This window comes from Seriola lalandi, unplaced genomic scaffold (assembly GCF_002814215.2).
Source record: "Seriola lalandi dorsalis isolate HSWRI2012SDOR001 ecotype SW California unplaced genomic scaffold, Sedor1 jcf7180002054598, whole genome shotgun sequence".
Taxonomy (NCBI): domain Eukaryota; kingdom Metazoa; phylum Chordata; class Actinopteri; order Carangiformes; family Carangidae; genus Seriola; species Seriola lalandi.
The window spans coordinates 853020-877588 of NW_019525151.1; the positions used below are offsets into that span (position 1 = coordinate 853020).

At 40.3% G+C, this 24569-nt stretch overlaps 3 protein-coding genes and 1 long non-coding RNA gene across 4 annotated transcripts; 1 reads left to right on the forward strand and 3 right to left on the reverse strand.

Annotated features, from left to right (window-relative positions):
* Positions 1 to 1351: 1351 nt before the first annotated feature.
* On the reverse strand, positions 1352 to 6282 carry drd1a (dopamine receptor D1a). The gene is made up of 2 exons (XM_023419311.2): positions 5807 to 6282; positions 1352 to 5502 (listed from the first exon to the last, which is right to left on the reverse strand). The coding sequence occupies exon 2, from the start codon at positions 5131 to 5133 to the stop codon at positions 4015 to 4017; it is 1119 nt and encodes a 372-aa protein (XP_023275079.1). The 5' UTR covers positions 5134 to 5502; positions 5807 to 6282; the 3' UTR covers positions 1352 to 4014.
* A 2677-nt stretch (positions 6283 to 8959) lies between these two features.
* On the reverse strand, positions 8960 to 10130 carry LOC147818381 (uncharacterized). The gene is made up of 4 exons (XR_015438016.1): positions 9955 to 10130; positions 9792 to 9836; positions 9530 to 9655; positions 8960 to 9397 (listed from the first exon to the last, which is right to left on the reverse strand). It is a non-coding gene; the product is annotated as an uncharacterized LOC147818381 (long non-coding RNA).
* Positions 10131 to 18600: 8470 nt separating this feature from the next.
* On the reverse strand, positions 18601 to 20927 carry nek12 (NIMA-related kinase 12). Its single transcript, XM_023419294.2, has 2 exons — positions 19703 to 20927; positions 18601 to 18916 (listed from the first exon to the last, which is right to left on the reverse strand). The coding sequence occupies exons 1-2, from the start codon at positions 20835 to 20837 to the stop codon at positions 18702 to 18704; spliced, it is 1350 nt and encodes a 449-aa protein (XP_023275062.1). The 5' UTR covers positions 20838 to 20927; the 3' UTR covers positions 18601 to 18701.
* A 1186-nt stretch (positions 20928 to 22113) lies between these two features.
* pin4 (protein (peptidylprolyl cis/trans isomerase) NIMA-interacting, 4 (parvulin)) lies at positions 22114 to 24480 on the forward strand. The gene is made up of 4 exons (XM_023419305.2): positions 22114 to 22271; positions 22480 to 22547; positions 23582 to 23701; positions 24045 to 24480. Exons 1-4 carry the CDS (start codon positions 22235 to 22237, stop codon positions 24201 to 24203), a joined length of 384 nt encoding a protein of 127 aa, XP_023275073.1. The 5' UTR covers positions 22114 to 22234; the 3' UTR covers positions 24204 to 24480.
* The last annotated feature ends 89 nt before the right edge of the window (positions 24481 to 24569 follow it).

Sequence of the window (24569 nt, forward strand, 5' to 3'; positions counted from 1 at the left end):
GAATAATACATATTTAATGGAGAGTAATACAGATTATTGCAAACTGTTTTCGTGATTGGATTTTAATTCCCCAAGATCCCTCCTGAAGAGAGAGGGAGATAAGGAAAACATTAACTACATTAAAAATCCACTTTCACATGAACAGGTGTGCCTGTCTATAAGCAAACGGCGTGTGGCCACAGAGGATGCTTCATTATAGATGTGACAGCAGTCTGACTTTGGTGATACTCGTGGACTATTTGATATTTAGAGAGCATCCTTGGAGTCTCTTTTTTAAGTTGCCATTGCTTGATACTTACATAAGACTCTGTCTCTCTCCTTGCCCCATTCTCTCTCTCTGTCTCAGCAAATCATTTCCCCAGGGCCAGTCATTAGCATCATCTGAAGTTGCCATGTCGAATATCACTTCTTCGATGTGCCAATCTAAAAAGACAGTATCGCTTTGAGAATCTCACAAGCTCCACTGGAAAAAAAAAAGAAAAGAAAAAGGAAACAAATTCTCTGTTTACAGAGTGCAGTTGACATTGCAGGGACTCCGGGTCGGGCGCCGGAGCAGGTGATAGTTGCGCTGCACCACACACACATCCACCCACACATGCACACACACCCTGTCTTGTCGCCACCTCAGCCATCACTCTGAATGATGTCAGTCAAATTAATTGCTGTTCCCTTCCCGTGGCACGCTTGAGGAGGTTTCACAGAGGCAAGGACAGTGTGGGGCCCAGAGAAAGCGGGCTTTAAAGGACAACTGTGTGTGTGTGTGTGTGTGTGTCTTTGTGCGAGAGAGAAAGACTTATCATCAGGGTATTTAAACTTTTTCATATTTGTAATGAGCATGATGTTAATTTGATTAAAAGATCCGTCCTCTAAATCCTGCTGTTTAATGTGAGTCATTTATGACTCTGTAATCATTTTAAAATGCTCATCTGACAAGACAAAGCAACTACTTGCACCAAAATTCATCAAATTCACATTTGTATGGTTGTGGAATATCAGACACATCGACAGATATATTCATTTGCTTGGATAAACAAAAATCAAATTGGTGCCAATTCAACATAGATTTTCATTTATCATTTAAGAATCAGCAGGCAGATCTGTGGGGGAATGTTTAACTGGGTCTTAACAAAATATAATCCATCACATATTCTTGTCGCTGCTCTGCTCTCCCTCTCCCCCTCTCCCCCCCCCTTTCAAGTATCTGAATAGATCAGGGCGTGTAAGTTCCTGTGACAGATGTTTTCCAACCACTGCAAATGGAAATTTACAGTCACCCGTGTCTCCCTGTTTCAGTTATGCCCCAAAAATCATGTTTTGTTGTCAGGTATTGTTTCAAGAGCCCAGTCAATCATTTGAGGGTTAAAAACAACTTTAATGCAACGAATAACAGAAACAAAACCGACAGTAGGGATGAAGAGGTGTCACAGTGGTTGCTCTACCTTATTATACCAGGCTATTCACGACTCCAGATTGGGCCTTTCACTTTGCTAATGACGTCACCGGACTGAACACACGCATGAACACTAGAGTTATGTGTGAGCGAAATTTTGGTTGTGAGACACAGCTGGTCCCATCAGGTTTTACCCTTTCTGGTGTGAAATGCGCTTCAGGAAGTTTGTTGTATGGAGGTCAAAGCTGCGCAGTCAATCACACGTTCACAGTGGATTTCATCAAAATGCACAAATACACTTTTATTAAGCTGAGCACTGAGATGGCTAAAACAGACCCTGCGCTGTTTCTTCTGATGGGTTATACTGTTATGAATTTGACATAACAACATGTATGCAAGGGGTCACACCTTCATAACAACTGCATGTTCTAGAGAGAGACTGTTTATAGCCAAGTACACACACCTACAACTTTTGTTTGTGTCATGAATGCTCACTGCAGCTACCTGATAAAGTAAGTTAGCACTTCAAAATAAATACATTACACCAAATTAACCGCTGAAGATGAAGGAAGTGCATCCTGTTCTTAATACTCCACCATGCCATGCCTCTCTTTATAGGATCATTCCTGGGTTTTATATAAGCTTAGCTTAGCATTAAGATAAGATTGGAAGCAGAGGAAACAGCTAGCTTGGTTCTGTCCAAAGATCTTTAGAAAAAAGTGTACCAGCACCTCTATGGCTCACTAATGAACGCATTATATCTCAACTGGTTTGTGAGTTTGCCAGGAAGATAGCTAACAGGTTTTTCTTTATCTTCTGAGATCTGGAAACACAGAGACATCTCTACAAACGCATCTGACGAGACAAAGAAGTGCAGTCCGATAATCAGATCACAGGTTTTAAACAAACAAAACAAACATGAACCTCGTTCCACTTTGACACGCATACTTTAGTTGTGTGCACTAGGGCTGTCACATTTTATTTGAAACTCAAACTACCATCCAAAGCGAAATTATTTTTACTTCTAGTTTTAATTTAATTGAAGTAAAAATTCACAGTGTGTAAGCATGTCCTGTTGCCCTCGGTAAACTGAGCTATTTTTGTTCTTTTTCTAACGCTAAATGTAGAAAGCTTTTCCAAACGTGAGGAAGCATTTTGGATTCGAAAAATCACAGATAAAGGTAAGGCTTTCTTATGGCTTTGTAAACTACAGCGGCTTTACAGCAAGGGTTCCATTTCTCTCTTTTTCTCTTGTGCTATCAAGGGTTATTAGTGACATTGCGGGTTTGCCTCCAAATAAAGTGGCTTCAGTAATCTGCCCAAACTGGGCTGGTTTACTTCTTGCCTGATCATTTGCCTGCTCGTGTTTCTTGCCTTGTCGGATTTCATTGTGGTGATGTCAGTGTTTCCCAGATTTCCTCAGCAATTACTTTTGGGGAGAACAATGTAATTATAATAAATAGAAATCATAGCTAAACCTATCAAAATAAAATCCAAGTTGTAATAAACCCACATTCACCTTTAATAATTAACTTTAAAGAGCAAATTAAAACAGATTTACTCAAACATGATTCAATCAATTACAATTCTGTTTCAGCCCCAAAACAAACAGAACATTCAAAAACACCACAAGTCAATCAAAACCTTTGTTAAGGTCTTTGCCTTTTCCATAAAAGAGGTCATCAGCTGTTGTTTATGAAAAATACAGGATACACAAAGTAATATGAGACACTCATCCATAAAACACTTTCAAGCAGTCAAACAAATAATTTATGAGGCATCTGTTGAGTAAATTTGGTTTAAAGTTGTAATGGGTTGACATTTCAACCTGCAGACTGACAAGCTGTTTTTTCCATGTCTGTGTACCTTTACTTCCAAAAGAAATTCAGACCTATTTTCATTGGTGTCCGCTTCTCAGAGCTTTCTTTTAAAACATCAAGTCAGATCAAATCTGTTCCCAATCTAGCTTTAATGTTACGTTGCTTGTGGATGGACTTTATCTACATGTTCATCTATGTAGAAACATGATTTGGTTTGACGTATTACCGCAGGAATCCTCGCAGAGCCCAGGATGTTAACGTAATGAGTAACGGTATTTCTGTGTGCTGTCGTGTAATTTGTTGTAGTGTGCATGCTGAGTGCTGCAACTACACTGTATTTAGAGGGGCATGTTTTGACAGTGTTTGTGTTTGTGTACGTGTGTGTGATGGTATTGAAGAGAGCAGTGTCTGACAGCATTAGGGACTGTGCTGCCCAGTCATGGGATTATCTATCCCAGAGGCGTGTCAGCACTGCTGCACTCCCAGCTCCCTGGCACAACAGCGGAGAGTCTTAATCTCAATCCCCAATATCCCCTCTCCTCTTACAGGAGCTTCTTCCAGCTGAAGACAGCGACAGTGTAGTGACCATGGCGAACACGACAAGCTCGCTCTGATAGTCTGAACACAGGCGGGCCGCTCGCCTAATGCAAACACGGGTACATATAGGGTCACGGTATCCTTCAGTCACACTGAGAGTTAGCACAGAGAGCAGCGTCCTTGTTTGAAGTCGATCAGACCGGCCTCAACAGGAATGCTTGTACTCTTAGCATTAAGGATGAGTCAGTGCTGTGAGAGAGTCATGAGTCATTTCTTGTTTAGACTGACCGTCTCTATGTTGTGGCCTCCTGGATACAGTCTGTGGCAGCCCAGCAGGATGGAGAAGGCCTTGCGGAAATCTGCATTGAAGGCATAGATGATGGGGTTGAGGGAGGAATTAGCCCAGCCGAACCACACGAACACGTCAAACGTGGTGGGACTGATGCAGGGGAACGCCTCCCCTCCGCTCGGCTGCTCGCAGAAGGGCACCATGCAGTTGAGGATGAAGAACGGGAGCCAGCAGCACACAAACACCCCCATGATGACCGACAGCGTCTTCAGCACCTTGGTCTCCCTCTTGAAAGTCATTTTGAAAGAGCTCTCGGACTCCGCAATGCTGGACCCTCCGCTCATGCTGTCGTGTCTGTTTTTGGCACTTTCGGCCGCTCGCTCCAGGGCAGAGATCCTCCTGATTTGTCTGTGGGCAATTCGGTAGATCTGGGTGTAGGTGGCCACCATGATGGCCACGGGAATGTAAAAGCTTATCAGAGATGTTGAGATGGCGTAGGTTCTGTTCAGGCTTGAGTCACAGTTTTCTGGGCTCTGGTAAGATGTAGCGTTTAGACCTGAAGAGCCAGACGACCCTTTGAGAGGGGTGTAAGATTTAGTTTGGGCCTTGTGCCAGTTGAGCTGCACCGGGATGAAGGAAATGAGGACAGACAGTGTCCAGGCTACGCTGATCATCACATAGGCCACTCTGGGTGTCATCTTCCTCTCATAGCGAAAGGGGCTAGAGATGGCCCAGTACCTGTCCAGGCTTATCACACAAAGGTTCAAAATGGACGCTGTGGAGCACATAATGTCAAACGCCACCCAGGTGTCACAAAAGGAGCCAAATGGCCAGAACCCAGTGATCTCCGTCACCGCCTTCCACGGCATCACCAAGATGGCGACCAAGAGGTCTGACACGGCCAGGGAGATAACAAAAAAGTTGGTCACTTTAGAGCGAAGATGTCGAAATTTCGTGACAGCCGCACAAACTAGAGTGTTTCCCAGCAAGGTGGTGAGGATGAGCAGCGAGAGGAAACAGCCAGTTAGGACGCGGCTCGATGGTGCCTCGTCCAAAAACCCACTGTCTATGACAGTTGTCAGGTTCTTGAGATCCATCCCTGAACATGTGTGGGTTGGAGAGCGTTCGTTTAAGTCATACTGAAGAGTCGAGCTACATCATATCCACTGGATTAAAATCTAGGAGGCTCCTGTGCTGCAGCCAGCCAAAAAAATCTCCATCATTGTGTCTTCTGATGAAAGATGAAGGATTAGACGTTTGAGGCAATCCCTCTCTGGGCTCGACATTTGGCCCCTGACTTTGTAAATTAGATTTGACATCATTTAAGCTGCAGTGCTGAAGAGTTAGTGGTAACTTAATTCCTCAGTGTAATGAATGGAGCTCTTCTGTCTGCCCGGTTTGTAGGTCCGCTGTAACAGCTGTAATTTTAGGAATGCTCTGTCTGTTTACTAAAGTCACCAGCAGCCCTGTGGATTAAAGAAATGAGTTATATAACATTGGATATAGGCTTAGCTGTATTCATAGCTGTCATAAAAACGCAAAACCGTTAAAAATATTTCAATTTTATTTTGGTTTCTCTCTGATTATATGTATACCATATTGTGTATTGACCATGATCCGATTTAAAATATCGTATTGGCTGTAGCTGTCAGAGCATGATTTTCCCGTGAGCGCGTTGTAATTATTAAGACATGCCTCTAATCAAGAGTCACACCTCTTTACATACATTACATTCCCTTTTTCTTTTTCAATCTGTATCATCACACTCACCTCTTTGCCTCACAGAAACGCGGTCAGCTGAAGCCCGATTTTTTTTAATTTTATTTCAAAATAAATGTCCCATCGCGTCAATAACAACTTCACAGCGCAAACTCCATTCAAAGGGCATTCCAGTCTCCATGTCCGACAAACAGCCAAAGAACAGTCCGACTATATCCCCGATGGACTCTACATCGCTGACTGTTGTGCATCAATAAATAATACACACAGCAGGATTCAAATGTCACTCAGCCATCACCGCTCTTGCTGAGCTCTGACTCCTGCAGCCTCCCAGTGAGCGTCTGCGGCCGGTGACCGTACGCTCCGGTGGCTCAGCTCCACACGGGCGCTCTGACGTTGTCCCATTCAAGAGAAAAAGAAGAAGGGATGAAAGCATGTGAATGTGACCCTTTGGCGACCGGTTCTCCTATACTTCCCTAATGTACAGCGTGACACAGGAGGTAACTCTTAACTTGGCACGAGTGGTCTCTTCTCTAGAGATTAGAGGTTAAAAAAAAAAGATCATAGTGCCGATTAAACCCGCCTGCCATTAGCAGTGCTTTGTCTTAATTTGACCTAGTTAAATCTGCACTGTGGTGTACTTTAATGAAATCAAGATGCAGGTTATAAAACTGAATCAGGGCAAGGGCCAAACACGCAGAGCAATGTGTTACTGAGGCCACCTAATGGAGAAAGAAAACGGTTGCATCAGAGGAGGGAAATAAAGCTTGGGGGTGGCATGAAGGGGTTCACCTCTGTCTGTTCAGGAGTTTAATGTATGAAATGACAGGTTTATGCCCAGACAGGAGATTAGACCAGAAACTCACATACTTCATCCATTCGTGGCAGTTTTCACGGGCAGACCAATGTCACCTTCATCATTTCTGACTGATAAATTGTGCACTGCTTGTAAAAACCCTGGCAATATCTGTCAGCATATAGCTCTGCTTGTTTTAGTTCAGTTGAAGCTGGTATCTTGCATGCAGAGCATCATGGGATGCAGAAACAATCGTGACATGCCAGCTGTCACCTTACAGTGATGTAAGTACTTCTGACAGGAAGAAAAGAAACAGCTTTCACCCTTTTCCTTCACAAACATCCACTCTATTAGACATGTAATGGATGGGTTTAAGCCATGTTATCATTATTATTATTATTATTATTATTATTATGTTATTAAACGGAATAATTTGCTTTAAATTAAGTATTTCTGCAACAAAGAAATAGAGGACATTAGAGCTGAAACAAGTTGTTGATTCATCAATTTGTCAATCCATTAAAAAAAATCCTAATTTTCCATTATTTTATGAGTTTTATTTTTAAAAAAAAACAGTCAATTTATTAAAAGAAAATAATCTGAAAATTAACATAAAGATAAGTATTATTTGCAGCCATAAAAAACTTTTTTTTTTGCTGAATCATTTATTGCAAATGTCACATTAAGCAGCAGTACACAAAAACATGCAAATGTCTACTGTATATTCAGGAAAGCGAATGGCAATACTATTTAATACTGTCTTTACTAGATGTTTTGAGTACCAAGATACAAGACTTTTGTTTTCAGCAGTAAACTCGGGGATGTTACTGTCTGCTGAGAGAGGTTAGTGATTAAACACGATACCTTTAAAAGAATATGTCCACATTTTGGGAAAGACTTGCTGAGAGTTTCCCACTTTCACAGCTAGTTCAGTTTGTTTACCACCACCTTTAAAGATCACAGATTAGCATGTAATATCTCATATCTCATCCTAGCTCCCACTGAGCGTATTATCCAAATGTCAAACCATTCCTCTTCATCTTTCACATAATCAAATGTTTAACATGTCAGCTAACCAGTGTCAGTGCGCTACTTACCACTTCCCGTCAAAAATCATCTAAAATTGGCCCAAAAACATGCAAGTTAGTTATATATCAGCGCCCTCTCCTCTCTTATTATGATTGTGTTTTTATTGCTGTCATTCCATGTTTTCACAGAAAGACAGTATGTTCTTCCCTTTTCCCCTGTGTTTTTCTGTGACTCAAACTCTGACTGCTGCCTTGCTTCGAGGACATCAAAGACTTGGCAGCCAGTCAGGGTTCAGAGTTTAAAGGTCAGAGGTGAGACCAGGGATAGAGAGGAGAACTGCAGTGCATTGTGGATGTACTTCAGAGCGTCTCTCTACACCTGCCTCTAGCTCTGCTAGTTTTCTGTTCAAAGATGCAGCTGCTGCTCCTCTCACGTCCTGTGCAGTTCAAAGGCTCTCATGCCAGACAGAGGCTGTGAGTTCAGGTTTCCCAAACAGGCTGATTGGCAGATCCTCTGACTCTTTCTTTTCTAACAATATAATGTGTCACTGAATCACTTGTTCGACACAGACAGTGAGATGTGACAAACAGATAAAGCAAACCTCAACTTCATACATTTTTTTCATATAATCCATCAGTCACCACCTGCTCTCTCTCTGTCTTTCTCTAGAAATTCAAGTCGTGACAAAACCCCTCACTGTTTTCTGTCTGACGTGGGATGATAGGTATCCAGCAACATGCAACCACTCACACTGCTAAGATTAAGACAGTGAAAGCAAGACTGAGTGTTTTATGAGGCTAAATGCATATCTGTGCATAGAGTGCATATCCTTTCGGGTTCATATGAGTCCATGTGTGTATTTGTGTGCTGGTATGCAAACTTGTCAACTCTCACTCCTCTCCAGATGGGTAGAATAGATAAAAAGGACACTGATTCTCAGTGACGCTGATTTAGCTCACTACGTCTGCCTGTTTCTTTTTTTTCTCTCTTGCTTGTAAAGCCACTTCTCTCATACTTTCACAGTACGCCTCACACTTTTGGGTCAAACAGGAGGTGGGGAACTTTGAGACTCTGCTAACTGTGTCCTCTTCACCTCCAACACTTCCTCCTCCACCTCTTCACCCACCATGGCATTACAGTATCTGTAAGTGTCTGTAGACATACTGAATTTAGTTCACGTATAAAGAAAATGTTGCTTTAGTGCTTTAGTGCCTTTTTTAACAGGGTTAGGTCAGCACACCATTTGTAGATTTCTACATCATATAGAGTGAATTAATTCTTACTTGCTGGGCCTTTTTGCATCCAAATAAAGTATCTATAGTAGCTGTTCAATAGGATTTCGAATTCAAAAGGATTTACAAACACTCAGAGAGAACAAATTATTGAAATAGTGAATTTATTTGAAGTAAAATGTTTTTCACATTGTGAATATTACTTTTTCCCATCCAGTTAGCTGAATACATCATATAAAATGCCTGAGGAAGTCAACAATTGAAAAATAAATAAATAAATAATGAAATAAATATACATAAATAATACTAATAAATACATAGATGTCATTTTTGAAAAACTTGTGTTATTATTATGTTAAATATGTATCGAATACATTAATTTGTCATTTCATTATGTGAAAGCTACTGAAAAGAGCTCCAACTGTTATCAGCTGAAGCTGAAGCTGCACTGCAGAAAATAGAAAGCAGGTGAGAGTTGAATCTTCATCTTTTGCTTGAGTTGTTTAGGTTCCTGAGGAATTGCAAGTACGGTTCGAAAACATCTGAACTGTCATTGTTGTGTCTCATTTTGCATTTGTCGTTAACCTGGAAAAGTACAGAGAGGGATTGGTATTATGTCCTATCTGGATACCTACTACTGATGCAACAGTCATAAAGTAGACAGTCAGAGCTCAGTGCCTTTTGAGAAATCACACCGTCGTAATTTTGTTGGCTTACCTGGTGGTGTTGTTCCAGAACATTCAAGTTTGCCTTAAGTGCTTTGAGTAAATCCCGATTGCCGTGCATGTCCACCATCTTGAGCAGGTCCTTCAGCTCCTTGGTAAATACAGCTACACAGGAAGACTGCAGTGCAAAAATGACAAAATTGTCAGGCAATCACATCAAACAACATACATATCATCACGAATGCAGCTCAACATATAGAAAAGAAACAAAGCTAAGTCAATATCAGGGCAGATGGTGTTAATATGATACTTACTGAATTTCTGCGCATAAATTTTGTTGGCGCTTGCACTGCGTGTGTCTGTGGGAACAGAATATTCATTTTAATGTCATATTATGAAATTAGCTATCATTGAGAGTGAAGCGGACACATGAGAGTGTCAAAAAAACGTGTGATGATATCAACAAATTATACTCACATTTGTGATATTGACTTTGTTGAGTTTGTAGAGTGTGTTCAGCTCCATCAGGCTGTCTATAATCTCATTGTTCAAGGTCATGTTTGGCTTGATACTGTAGCAGAGATGCAACAGGACAGCAAGGGAAAATACGCACTTCATCATGCTGCAGCCTTGTTTTGCTCTTCCTCAACAGCTTCTTGTTCGACGTCTTAAGTGTGACTACTGATGTGATCACTATCTTTATATAGGCCAAAAAAGGAAGTTAGTCAGCATTACACCTACACCTATCACACATCTTTTTTATGCAGACAAATTAAGCCATTTTAAAAGATTTTTTTTTATATCTAGTGTTACGTCTTTTCATCACCTCTTTTACTAACAAACTTGTTTGACGGCATTCTGTAACAAGTAAATCTTGAGATAGATAAGTAGTTTGTCCACAAGACAAAAGAAAGCATAATATTCAGCAAATGTGTACAGAAATACAAATACAGGAGGCCTTTAAAACTCTGTATACAACATTCACAAACACACAATGTAACACACTTGCCTCCATTGTGTTATTGAATCTTAATTCAATATCACAATGGAGGCAAGTGTGTTACATTGTGTTATTGAATTTTAATTCAATAACATTGAATTAAAATTAAAATTTTAATTCAATAACACAATATAATTAAGCCATTTTGTGTTTTGTGTTATTGCCATTTTGTGTTTTGTGTTATTGAATTTTAATTCAATAACACAATATAACACATTGCCTTCTTTGTATTATTGTAGTAAATCTATGTTATTTTTGTCTTAATGACTCAGCATCTGCGGTCAGGGAAAAACTGTTCATAATTACGAATCACATTACAAAGTAACTGGCGGGGGGGGGGGGGGGGGGGTGACGTCATAGTTTCTGTTTAATCCCCTTAAGTCAGGCCAGTGACAACATGTATTGTGTTGAGTTGTTCTCAACCAAAAAGGTGATAACATAAAAGTTCCTATCACTAAAAAAACAATGAAAGGAGTTTTTAAAAATCATTTTATCATTTCATGTTATGAAACATTTAAAAACATTACGGCTGGTTCCCAACCTGTAGGCTGGGGCCCACCAGTGAGCTGGAAAGGTATTGCAAGTGCGCAAATGGACCATAGCCTTAGGCCATCAACTAACAGGTATCAGACTATATCAGACAAAATCGAAGTGCGCACAGTGTAAAAGGGCTTTCAAGCAACCAGAACCACAATCTCACCTCCATTGACCTTAACGTGGAATTACCTTAGCCCTGGATAGACCATCGACTTCCACATCAGTCTCGGCTGACATGTATTTGACTTCAGTGACATAAGGCTGCCCTACATGAACTCTTGGAAGAGTATGCCACTGATCTTTGTTAACCATCCTCTCCAAGCTGGAGAGAGGACAGCTCCGACTTACACAACACACATCCACTGCAAGAGAAAATTGCTGAACTAGTTTTTACAACATCTGAAGGCTAAAGTGTTATAGCCACACTCAAAGTCGAGGTGGAAATCCTGCTGTCATAGAGAGACATGATAATTGCTCAGATCTGAATAACAGTGCACAGTTGTACAATTATTCCTCAAATGCATTCATGACTGTGCATTGTAAATACAAAAGAAAACAGAAGTAATTGTAGGGCTTCCTGAAATACCATTTACCATTATGTGTGACTGCTAACAATCTAGTTTCACTGGGTTCTGTAATGAGAAAACCTTGATCGGACAGCAGGGTGCTATATGTAACAGGGCAGACCATATGCAAAAAAAAAAATCATATTGCAGATATTGTAATTACGATGAATCATGATTTTTGTGGGAATGGTAATTCTGCATTCTATTCAGAAAATGATGTGACCTGTCATTATCATTCAATCCCTATCAAAAAATTGCAACTTGTGCAACTTGGACTTTGTACATTGTAATTTTGTGATGTCTATGATGTTTCCATTAATTCTTCATCCCTAATATATAAGTAGTTTCTAATCTTAAGTACTCTCTACAAGACAAAAGAAAATAAAAAGAAAGAACAACTTACAACTCATCAATATTATCATCATCACAGCACCCCATTTTGCATTTGTTCTAAATTTGATGCTGTTTATCTGTAAATACTCAGCAACAGTGTCCAGTCAACAGGGCTGTTGACTGTTAAAACTTAGCAAGTAGATCAGTTTGCTGTGTTTTTAAACATAGGTTGTGGTAAGAAAGTGTGTGCTCTCTCTGCTGACATTATATCAAGAAATGGTCATTGACCGTATGAGATTTTCAAATTTCCTCTTATTTACAACTTAGTGCTGGGGGTCATCAAATTAGGTCAATAATGTCAGGTTTCACACCAATTATCGTTTAATTATTATACATGTACGATTTACACAGTAAATAATAAACTGAATGCAAAAGATACCTTCTACTACAACTATTACGAGTATACCAGGGTAAACTGGTGTGCCCGTGTACCAGGGGAAGCACCATCGAGAGCTAAACACGATGATGTATGTATGGTAGAAGGAAGTCTTGAGATAGGCTCTCAACTCTTCTGCTTTTTTCTCTTGTCCCTTCGTCTGAAAACAGCTCCATGACTCATGTTATGGGGTTTATCAGATTGCTATGTAATTATCAATTTTGGGCAACATTAATAGTTTCTGTTTTGTTGTTTCACAGGCAAAATGATGTGCCAGTTGTAATGTTTTCTGAGCAACAGTGGTGGTAAAAAGTTTGGGGGGCATGCGGGGAGAGTCCCCGCACTGACCGAAGCCACTGAAGGTATGTATGGTAGGTACAGTTGATGTTGGCACAGTTTCACTAATGAAGTACTTTGAAACTGGGGAATGGGTAATATAAAATATTTTGTTTTGCTTGAAAATCAGCAGTCACTTCCAAGCCATTTCAAAGCCGCCACTCTGCACTGCTAAAATTCAAATATTATAACTGTGACTTTGTCTGTCAAAATCACCTCATAAGTTAAAGTAGCAATTTGTACATTTTGCTATTGCTACATAGCCACGGTTAACATTAACATCTGTTTACTTATCAGTCTACAAAAACTAGAATTCAGTATCAAGCTTCACTCGCTAAGAGCTGTCTCCTGCAGTGGAAAGCAATATTATCTCGTATCTATCACATATTTCTTCTGCTGAAGTTAGCATGCTAACTAGCTAGCCCCACCAAGCGGAGAATCACACATGTGTGTTTACACTGGCTGCGTCTCTGTGGCATTGCTGCTGCTGCCAGCTCTGTCTTTTTACATAGAGTTTACAGGTTACTGGAGTGTTGGATTTCTCTTCATTAAAAATTGATTTCTTATGTATTTTTTTGACAGAAAACGTCGCTAAACTGCCACTGTCTCCACGTGCTGATGCTAAAATGGTTAAAAAAAATACATTTACATTTTTTTCATGTTTGTGTCACATTCAGATTCAGCCTAGACAGAGACAAGGTGTCAGTTGTATGTAATGTTGCTGCTATGGTGTGAATATGATATCAGCAAGTCTTTTCTCTGTTTATTTTTGCTGGGACACGTGTGAAAATTATGCAAGTGTCTCTAGATCAAGCCACACAGCCGAGACACATGAGACGCACATGTCACACAGCCAGTGTGTCCACTCTAACTCGTTAACATGTGCGCGAAAAAGGAAAATCAACACGTTCCGCAGCTGTTCATTCAGCATAGGGAGGTGCTCACAGGGCAGTACTGAGTACTCTGTGGGAGGTAGCTAAGGCTAGTCACTGTTTTGAAAAAGATTCACTAAAGGGGTCTGAAAGGTGAATTTAGGTGCTAAGTCAGGAACCCTGCATTTGCTCCAAATGGGGAAACGACAGATGACAGATGTTAGGCCTTGTCGATCGTTTGTTCATCAGTTCATCTGGTTGCTGTTTCGCTATCCATTCAGTGTAGTGATCGTGTAGTGAAAATCTGATATTGTGAACGTGCTACTGTGATGCTTCATGTTATTTGGGTTAGCCGTAAGTAATTGTGTGAAGACTGAAAAAGAAAAAGAGAGCTTGAGAGAGAACTTAAAGTTATGTCCGCTTTTCTCACCTCCAGACCATGCAGCTGGCCAAACGCTGCCTGAAGTGGGAATTCTTGTCGAGTTGTCGGCTTCAGAAAGGTACAGAAATCGTTGCAGCCCCCTCAAATTTGACAGCGGAAAAGCATGGTGGGAGGGGGTTTTAGACGAAAAACCCAACACCAAGTACCAAACCCACGAAGTACTAAACTTACTTTAAGTACCAGGTAATTTATTTTTTACTTTTTGTCAATGTTGAACTTGTTTGACTTTCCCATATTTATGAGCAACTAATTTCTTTTTTCTTCTCTCTGCTACTATCTGTTCTCGGCACCATCTCACTGCTTTCACACAGGTATCACAGTGTTGCAGTAAGATCCCAATTACTGCACATATTTGGGAACCAAGCTAAACAAGTTCTTCCCAGATGTCGGCAGGGTGTTACAGACCAATTAAATTTAGTCACCAAAATAATTTCACTGATGAGAGAAACCCAATTTTAGCAAATTCTTTTATGTGCATTTATTAAATCACAATGTTGTCCCATATTTATGTCCAGACCCTCAGGAAAAATTCCACGATTTACCCTGAAGAATAGCTAATTGTTTAAACATGTTTTTATTCACTCCCTGGAAGTAGAGCAAAACAGATGAGGACAAATGAAACTCAAAAATACTCATCTCAGTGAAAACACCAATGATGAAAGAGTCTTCTTTGTGCAATTTTGGGAGTCACAGTGAGTCATACAGAAAGCACACTGTCATTGAGATTCATTTCCAAACTTACAAAGTGCTGTTAATTGACCAAATTTTTGTCTTTTCTCTTATTAAAAAAAGCTTTATTCTGTGAATAACCTCACATTGTACTGAAAATGAGTTCAGGTTGGTGCTGCTGTCATGAGCAGAGAGATACTAAAAGATATGATCACAAACAGGGACCACAGTGTAATTTGAATATCACACAATTTCTAAAAATATATTTAAAGAAATCTACCAAGTACATTTCTTCTAAAGAGTACCTCTTTAGTTCTTTTAGGAGCTGTTACTTCATGACTCACACTGTCTGGTGTGTATGTGGTTGCAATTTGTCATCATGGAAGTTACTGGGGTGCTTTTGTCTGTAACACCATCAGTGGATAAAGAATCAGATGAGTGTGCATGTGTGAATTTGTGGATGCTTGAGAGGAAAATTGTTGAGTGCACAGCAGGGGAATCTTTGCACAGAGGGAAAGTCGCAGAATGGCAGAAAAAATCTTTTGGTCAGCTGTCACAATTCCAAGACCAAGATCCAAAGCTTCACTCAGAGATGCTGTTTTCTTTAGCTATGTTAACATTACCAGTGTTGATCAGAGACCTGACGACGCTTGCAGCCGGCTGCTCAGGTATATCAGCGTTTGATTAATTATTGAGGGGTGTGAGCAGTCTATGCGGTGATGGGCACCTGGGCACTGATGCCTCCAAGACCCCCTATCCTAAATAGTCTACCCCCCCAGACAGACACAATTTATGAAGGGGTCACAATGGTTTCGTTGTTGTGACGTCTTCAAAGTGAAGACGTTTTGCAAAATGAGTTTTGACTAAACCTTTCAACTCTCCACCATGCAGAGGCGCGGCTCTAGGGGCCCCGCGACCTCTTGGGTCCGTTCAACAATGCATCCATGGCGATGCCTGTGGATAAAACACAAATACATCAATGGTGCTTGTTAACACTGACCACTGACATCACCATCCCAACCTGATTGATTATGATTCATGCGGTTGGACTTTCTGCTCATATGGGGAATGAGTCACCTTACACCCATTGACAAAGGAACAGGCCTTTGCAATGATGTATCAGTATTGGCTCATGGAAATTTGTTTGCCTCTGCGTGTCTGATATCTCAGAGTAAATGTAAATGAAATGTGGGTGAACCTGAGACTGCTGACTGCTGACTGCTGAGTGCGGAAAAACTTTGGTCAACTCATGAAAGATCGTGTGTTGATAAAACATGAATCTTACATTTCCGTTGAGAAAACATTGAACCTTGAGCTTGGCACATTCAAAGCTTAACTTCTCCACATCATTACTGTATTTTAAAGCTATGTACCTAGAAGCTGCGCAACCGTAAATATGTTAATGTCAAAGCATGTATTCCTGTTAAGTCTTTTTCACACCTTACCTGTCATGACATATCAATAGTCTGAGTGCGTTTGTGCTGCAAAGGCAAACAGTTTCTATTCACCATAATGTTGTTACAAGGTTAAAGGATAGGTTTTAAGGATAAGAGCTTCAAATGAAGGATTCTGTACTAATAAAGAAAGGGAGCACAAGAGAACTAAAACAAAAAATTAACACACAATACTGTTTCTTTTATGGGCAAAGGGAGGCAGAAGCTACATTGTGCTAAGTTTGTTGGGAGGACACTTTAGAGTGTATCATTGTGCTGATAACATTGCTCCATGACAGACGCAGAAGATATGTTCAAGTTGTTAACCGTTATTTAAAGCTTGTTGGTTTGTTTGTTCAGTTTATCCCATAGCTAGTTAGCACAGTGGAGGAGTTTTCCAGCAGCCACAGTGATAGATCACTATTTCCCTTTGAACATGGGCAAAAATTATCATGTTTTCAGAAAAAAAGCAAATGAGTGAAACCCTTTTGTGTTAGTGATGTTAATTTTGTCGTTTGTTCCACATGACTGGACTGTGGTATCCGCTCAAATACAGGGAGAAACGAGAGCATTCGGCTTAGGATTGTAAGGTTCCCGGTCCAGACCAGCAGGCGGAATCTGGAGGGAGAACGTAAGTACAACTGAGGTGCCCTCGAGCAAGGCTGTTAACTGTAACTGTACTGCGCTGTAATTGTGTGATTGTGATTAGGGCAAAATTTAAACATGAAAATCTTTTAAATTTTCCCACTTTGCTGAATTGAGTTTTTCCAGCCATCGAAATGTCACTTACTCATCATCACATCTCTAATAATCTGTTTGAACATAACATACAGAGAGATATAACAGGGCTACGCAGATCTGCAATAATGATACATTTTTCTTTAAGTCTTCCGTGTCACACCGTGGTGGGGTTGTCTTGTCTTGGGTCTTTTTTGTCTTGTCATTTCCTGTTTTATTTTGAAAGAAGTAACTCTCCTCTCGTTTCAGGTCACTTGCCCTTCCTCATGTGTCACCGGTCTGATTGTCTTCCCTGATTCCCGATTGTGTTCACCTGCTCCTCATTACCCTCATGTGTTCAAATAGTCTGCGTCTCCCCTTGTCTTGTGCCAGTGTGTTCGTCTTGGTTCATGTGCGTTCACCCCAGCCGTCGTCACAGTTTTGGATCACAGTCATTGCCACAGTTCTTGTCGGTTTCCTCCAAGTGAGAGATTTTTTGTTGTAAGTTTTATATCTTAGTTGAATTTCCTAGTTAATGTTTGCATAGCCTTTTGTTTCCTCCATGTGGAGTGATTTTTATTTACTTACCTTTTTATATCATAGTACCTCCAGTTTTAGGAGAGTTTTTTTGTCGTTTCTATTTCTTTTTTTTGTTACTTTTTCCTCGGAAGCTAGAGTGATTTTCTGTTTATGTCCCATGTAGTCTTTTTCCTCCCTTATTGGAGTGATTTTTATTTTTGTTATTGATTAACCCTGCTTCTTCGTGAAGAAGCACGTCATAGATAATATTTCATAGCCTGCTTTTTTTCTCTGCCTTGGAATTAAACCTGAATTACTAATAAAGACTCTGATACCCTGCATCTGCGTCCTGTGTATAAGCCTGGTTGTGACATTCCAGAGATGTAGTTGCCCAGATATTTCAAACTATGACTCCATGTATGATGGAATCTGGACTGGACATGCTCCAATCGATGCATTGTAAGATGTCATATCGAAAAATCTTCACATATGGGTTAGGGATCCAGATTCTTGCAAGAACCTAAAAATAATATCTCCAGATTCTTTGGGTTTTGGCGCAGTGATGGTTTCTTGCATCAATAAAATACATGAACAACACAATACCCACAATCCACAAGATAGACACAAAAATGCAGCATCTCAGGCCAAAACAAACAAAAGTGTCAGATTTATTTTATTTTGTTGCTTTTAGACACACCTGTTTTACTGCAGGTAAATTACTTATAGTTTAAAGTCTGATTTCCATTATTATTTCAGTTTCTCAACATGCTTCTTATTATAGGTTTTTATCTTCATTTTTATTTTATTATATTTTAATTTATGGTGTGTTATCTAATATCTTTGTGGACGGCTGGATATACCACATACTTCCTTTGAAGACATAACTGCGTGCATATTGAGCCTTTATCTCATTCTGAGCCAGAGATAAAACTGTAAATGTATAGCAGCAATGTTGAGTGACAGCTCAGCCTGAAACTCAGGAAACTGAGAGAATACATACGGTATAAAGCATATATAACCGATATGAAGAAAGCTGTGAATCCAATTTAACAGCTGAACCCTCTAGTGGAGCTTTTATATCATTTTTGAAAGTCATGATGTGATATCCAATCTTTACGGGTGCTATTTTTATTATAATAATTTTACAATGTCTCATGGTGTGTAGTAAATGAACAGTAAGACAGGAAGCTCCCAAATGGTCTGCTTCCAGTTTTTTCTCCAACTGAGGCAGTAGGCTCAAACATAGTCCTTTGTAACATCAAATGCACATGAACACTTAACAAACAGGCACTTGACAGGTATTTTACAGTTCCAACTCCAGAGGTCACATGCGATGTACAGTTTTTGAGGCTGTAAAAGTATTTTTAGCCCTTTTCCTTCAATGCTTTCAGCGTAATGGTCAATCCTCCAGCATCACAGAGCTGAAACTCCTCCTCCAGGCCCTCATCATCATGTGGCTGCTGAAGAGCAGGAGAGTGGACTAAGTCTGCTTTATCCTCATCGTCTTCCCTCTCCTCATCTTCCTCAAAGTCATCTGGATAGTCAACTTGTTCTGAAATGTCAAGAACTTCTGGAAATACTGTAAGAGAGAAATAAGCTGCTGAGTGATTTGCCACAGTCGTACCTAAGAAAAGTTTATACCAGGATTAAAGGCATTTGTTTTGATCATAAAACAACTTCTATATTTAGAAGATTTTATATTTTTGCATTGATTAATATGTGTTTAATTTTTTGGTTTCGTAGAAACTATGAATCAAAATCCGACTAAGAGGATAAAATAAGTATATTTTTAATAAAACCTTATTAGACCAGAGGACTGGTGTCCCAATGCATCAGAATCAGAGCTTCAAATTGCTTGTTTTGTCTGACCAACAGTCCCAGATTCATTTCAAGGCTCAAAGAGATGAAATTATCCAATATTTCACAAACAAGCTAAGATTAGGGAAAAAGTCCTTAAAATGAAAAACAGTTTTGCATATAAGAACTTTGTGTATCATCTCACGACCTCCCAGGTTTATCATGTGACCCTTTGGAGGGGTCCGACCCAGGCTTGGGAACCACTAAACTAGAAAACTACCTAACTGTGTGTAAAGTAGTTTTAACTAGCACCACTTTGACAAGCTACAACAGCAAAGTGATACTTACATATTGATGTGTTAGAAATAATAATATAATAATGTAATATATATTAAAATAACAGTCACAGGGGCCATTTTTCTGCAGAGTGAGTACTTTTACTTTTGATACTTTTAGTAGAATTTTGACTTTTAGTTAATGGCACTGGTATTTTCACTTAAGTAAAGATCTAAGTGCCTCTTAAACCACTTTTAAGATGTTTCATTTTATTTTCCAGGCTCTACATTACCAGTGTGCGCCGCAGAATCACTCCTCATCGGAGACCCAGAGTGTTCACTGTGTTCCTCTAGAGGGGACAAACTTTCATCCTCATCAAAGTCCTCAGGATAGTGACAGTCACAGTGGATTTGTCCTCCAACACACAGAGCATCACAATCATCCTCCTCCTCATCACTGAGACTGCCCTCCACAGAGTGTTTCTCTTCCCTTAAGTTGGATTGACTGAGATCATGTGGCTCCAGTGTGGTGTCAATGTCTGTATTGTTTGCTTCTATATTAATATCACAGCTCTCCCCTTTAGATTCAGTCACAGGACCACAGTCACTCTGTGTGTGTGTGACATTCTCGAGGTGATCCTGCATATAGGCACTGCTCAGTATACAGGCAGCACTTGGCCTGTCTTCTGGGTTGAGGCAGAGCATCCTCTTTATCGAAGACGAGATGTTGTCCGAGTATGTGTTAGGCACGGGATCGTACTCCCCTTTGGTGATCTTGTACAACAGACTCAGGAGGTTTGTGGCGGCAAACGGAGGTCTGAGAGCACAGATCTCATAAAGCAGACAGCCAAGAGCCCAGATGTCAGACTTGGAGCTGTATGGGACATCCTGGCAAAGCTCAGGACTGAGGTAGCTGGGTGTCCCAACACATGTGGAGGCCATATCAGCTGTGTCAGTCATTACTTTGGATATCCCAAAGTCCCCTAACTTTACCACACCTTGCTTTGTTAGCAGTACATTTGAAGTTTTGATGTCCCTGTGTAGTATTTTAGCCGTGTGTATATAATTCACAGCCACAGTCACCTGCACAAACCATCCCATCACAGTATCCTCTGTGAAAAACTCCCCTGGTTCCCTCTGTTTCACTTTGTCATCCAACGTCCCACCATCACAATAGTTCATCACAATGTAAATAAATCCGTCATCAGGGTTCACAAAGGCATCGCTACATGTCACTATGTGAGGGTGCTCCAGCCTCCTGATGATGTCAGCCTCTTGGAGAACAGCTCTGTGTGTTTTTGCTGCCCGTGTGTCCTCCACTTTCACCCGCTTCACAGCGTGCAGGCTCTTCCGCTCCACATGCCTCATCAGGAACACGTCTGCTGCTCCTCCCCGACCCAAACACAGCACCTTGTCGTACTTTTCCATGTACTTTTCCGACCAACAACGTTTTCAACAACTAGACAGCGCAGTGTCGAGGTAAGACTGGGGTCGCTAAACAACACAATACAGCTGTCTATAAACGCCACACGCTCCGTTTGTGTGCAATGTCGTCGCCATGGTAACCACCTTGCACTGACGCCGTGAAATTAGGAGGACTACCAGAGTTCAGACTGTACTTTACTTGTGTTACTAAACACTTATTTTTCAGTTGTTCAATCGGTTTCAAAGTTTGTTGTTTTTTTGGTTAATAAAAACACTGTGTGTGTGTGTGTGTGTGTGTGTGTGTGTGTGTGTGTGTGTGTGTGTGTGTGTGTGCGTGCGTGTCGATTTATTTTTCAGCAGGATTACGCTAAAACCTGTTGTGACTGATTTGCACTTTAACTTACTACTTGGTGTTATTATTACAAGTCTCCTTGTGTAAATTGCTGGAAATGACTATTTAAAATGATTCAACACCTTTCAGGGCTCATCTTTGTGACATGATAAGATGGTGATGACTAGCCTGCAGCTGACTCACTTTCTGTAGGTGTTTCTCAGACTGAAGAAGGTTTATCAGCAAGCTAAATATTTTAATATTACTCTGCATACCAATATTAAACCATTTTGAAATGCTGCTACCAAGCTGTGTCCACAAGAAATTTTGTATCAGCTGCTTTCCTCATGAGTCTTATGTCTTGTATTGATAGCTTGTTTTTACTTTTTAAAAGAAGTTATATTATTTAGATACAAGAAATAGTCCGTCAGACTATTTATTCAACCAAAAGTAGGCAAATAGGCTACTTATTGTGCAAATTATGTAAAGATTGTTTTTAAATTACAAATAAAAACAGTGTTTTAATTTCAGGCTTTGTTTGGGCCCTTCCCTTGTTGGGGCCCAGGTAACTTAGTTTCACTTTTTTTCCCCACTACAACAGACCTGGATAATTATCTTCTATTTCAGAAACAGTTCTTTTTAAGGGTTAAAGTGACTACTACAGGGAAGACAAATGAAAAAATGCCCTTTTTGATGCTTTATTTTTTAAAGAAACATAAAACAACAAAACATAGTGGAATAAAGGGTTGGAAAATGCCCTTTTATTAACAGCAATGTTTATAAATGTCAAACAACACACACCAGACTTCAGAGAAAAAACAAACAAACAAACAAACACGAGTGAAAACATAACCTCCTTGGGTAAATATAAGATGCAATTTCTGATACATTACACTAGGTGGCGGTATAGATATTCTCTAGCTGCAGTCTACCAATAACTGGCTAAGGAAGAAGAGTCCTTCGACGTCTCGGGGCAGGTTACTGCGCATGTTGATCACAACAGAGCATGAGCGCATGCTAGTAGTTTTCCTTTCATTATTCTCCGAATTTCAGTATACTTTATTCTAAAATGCCACCAAAAGGTAAAGGTGGCAAGGGTGGTAAAGGTCAGTGGCCATTAGCTAAGTACTGTTTGTCATGTGTTGTATTAATAGCTTAAAGTCATCCATATTTACTTGGCTGCAGTAGCTTACATGTTTCTATGGTATGATGTATCCAGTGATAGATGCTAAGTCGTGCAGTGCGGTTTGTTTTAACATTATTGTATGCTGCTGTTGTTGTGTTGTCATGGTGCTAAATCTGGTTGCTGTGTAGGAGCTGCTTCAGGAAGTGCAGACGCCGATAAGAAAGAAAAAGCACCTAAAGGAGGCACCGCTGTGAAGGTAATATATTTATATTTACATTTGTATCCACAGTCGCATTGCAGCGGTCAAGTGTCATACAACAGTAGACATTTGACTAAACGATGAGTGCACCCGCCCTCTCCTCTTACATCACATCGTTTCAGCAGGTTTGTCAGCTGCACATTCATGCTGCCAATCTCTCACTCTACCACATCACAAAGGTGTTCTTCTGGATTCAGATCTAGTGACTGGGAAGGCCATTAAAAGCAACAACACTCTGATATGCTGTGACATTCAAAGCATGATTGATTGAAGGGGCCTAAAGTGTGCCAAGAAAACATTTCCCACATTGTTACACCACCACTAGCCTGGACTGTTGACACAAGGCAGACTGGGTCCATTTGTGCCTCAGCAGAAATCCAGATTCATCAGACCAGGCTAAGTTTTTCCAGTCTTCATCTGTCCCGTTTAGGCGAGCCTGTGCCCACTGCAGCCTCAGATTTCTGTTCTTGGCTGACAGGCCGACGTGGTCTTCTGTTGTTTTAACCCATCCATCTCAAGGTTCAACATAATGTGCATTCTGAGATGTTTTTCTGCTCACCACAGTTGTAAAGAGTGGTTATGTGAGTTACTGTAAGCCTGTCTGTCAGCTCCAACCAGTTTTATCAACAAGTCATTTCCATCCGCAGAACTGCTGCTTACTGAATGTTTTTTGTTTTTCACACCATTCTGTGTAAACTCTAGAGACTGTTTTGTGTGTAAACCCCAGAGATCAGTAGTTATACTCAAACCAGCCCGTCTGGCACCAACAATCATGACATAGTCAAAGTCACTGAGCTCACATTTTTTTCCCATTCTGATGCTTGATGTGAACATTAATTGAAGCTCCTGGATCTGCATGATTTTATGCATTGCTCTGCTGGCACATGATTGCGTGATTGGATGATTTCATGAATAAGCAGGTTCCTAATAAGTGTATAATGAGTGTATAATTGCTAAACTAATCTACAGTGATATTATCCATTGTTTATTCCTGGAAGTCTAACTGTGCTTTCATGGTCTGTGTTTCCCAGGTTCGGCACATCCTCTGTGAAAAACATGGCAAATGCATGGAGGCAATGGAGAAACTGAAGGCTGGAGTCCGTTTCAGTGAAGTAGCATCACAATACAGTGAAGACAAAGCTAGACAAGGAGTAAGAACATGTTCTCATATAGATATTGGAGGTAGATTTGATATGTAGTCTACATATACATACATAGATATGGGAAGTAATGGGGATACGCAGGCCTAAACCTCGCAATGAGTCCTCAAGGTGATGAATTCCAGACTGAATAATTACTGACAGAAATGTGTTATTGTTCCTGCTTATTCACACCTGCATCTCATGACACGACTTATGTATTCTCAGCCAGTGGAAAACATTAATGGCATTTATGGGTAATTTCTGTACAGTTGAGCCAATGTTGCTCATGTTGAGTCACTTTGACTTGGTGCATATTGTGAGGTTTTCTTCATGACTGTTATGTTGATCACAGGGTGATCTGGGGTGGATGACTCGGGGATCGATGGTTGGACCTTTCCAGGATGCAGCATTTGCCCTACCTATCAGTTCCATGGATAAACCTGTATACACAGACCCTCCTGTCAAGACCAAGTTTGGGTACCACATCATTATGGTGGAAGGAAAAAAGTGACATTGGATGGCTCAGCATTTGCTATATTGTGAAACTGATTTCCTAATTTCACTTCTTTTTGTAAGGCTAAGAGGTTAAGAACACAAAAAGGAAATTATTCTTGTGTGAAATACTCTCTGGTTTGTCTTTGTTATACATACACTACCACAGTGACAATTCAACCAGCTTAATTTTTACATTCACATAATCACCTGGTTTTTCCTTTTCAGTTTGATACATTTTGTGTAAGTCAAACCACAAATGGCCAAATAAATTCATTTTCACTCATGTAGCACAAGATGTGTAAGGTTTATTTGTCTGTGTACTAAAGAGTGACAGAGTAAGAGTTGGTGGAGGAAGTGTTGGCCTCACTCTGACTAACTTCTG

Bases quoted from the DNA above. Each gene is read 5' to 3' on its own strand.
- drd1a (XM_023419311.2), bottom strand. From the start codon at position 5,133: ATGGATCTCAAGAACCTGACAACTGTCATAGACAGTGGGTTTTTGGAC.
- nek12 (XM_023419294.2), bottom strand. From the start codon at position 20,837: ATGGAAAAGTACGACAAGGTGCTGTGTTTGGGTCGGGGAGGAGCAGCA. The intron at 18,917-19,702 runs GTAATGTAGAGC...TCTCTCTTACAG, and splicing joins TGATTCTGCGGCGCACACTG to TATTTCCAGAAGTTCTTGAC.
- pin4 (XM_023419305.2), top strand. From the start codon at position 22,235: ATGCCACCAAAAGGTAAAGGTGGCAAGGGTGGTAAAG. The intron at 22,272-22,479 runs GTCAGTGGCCAT...GTTGCTGTGTAG, and splicing joins AGGTGGCAAGGGTGGTAAAG to GAGCTGCTTCAGGAAGTGCA. The intron at 23,702-24,044 runs GTAAGAACATGT...TGTTGATCACAG, and splicing joins AAGACAAAGCTAGACAAGGA to GGTGATCTGGGGTGGATGAC.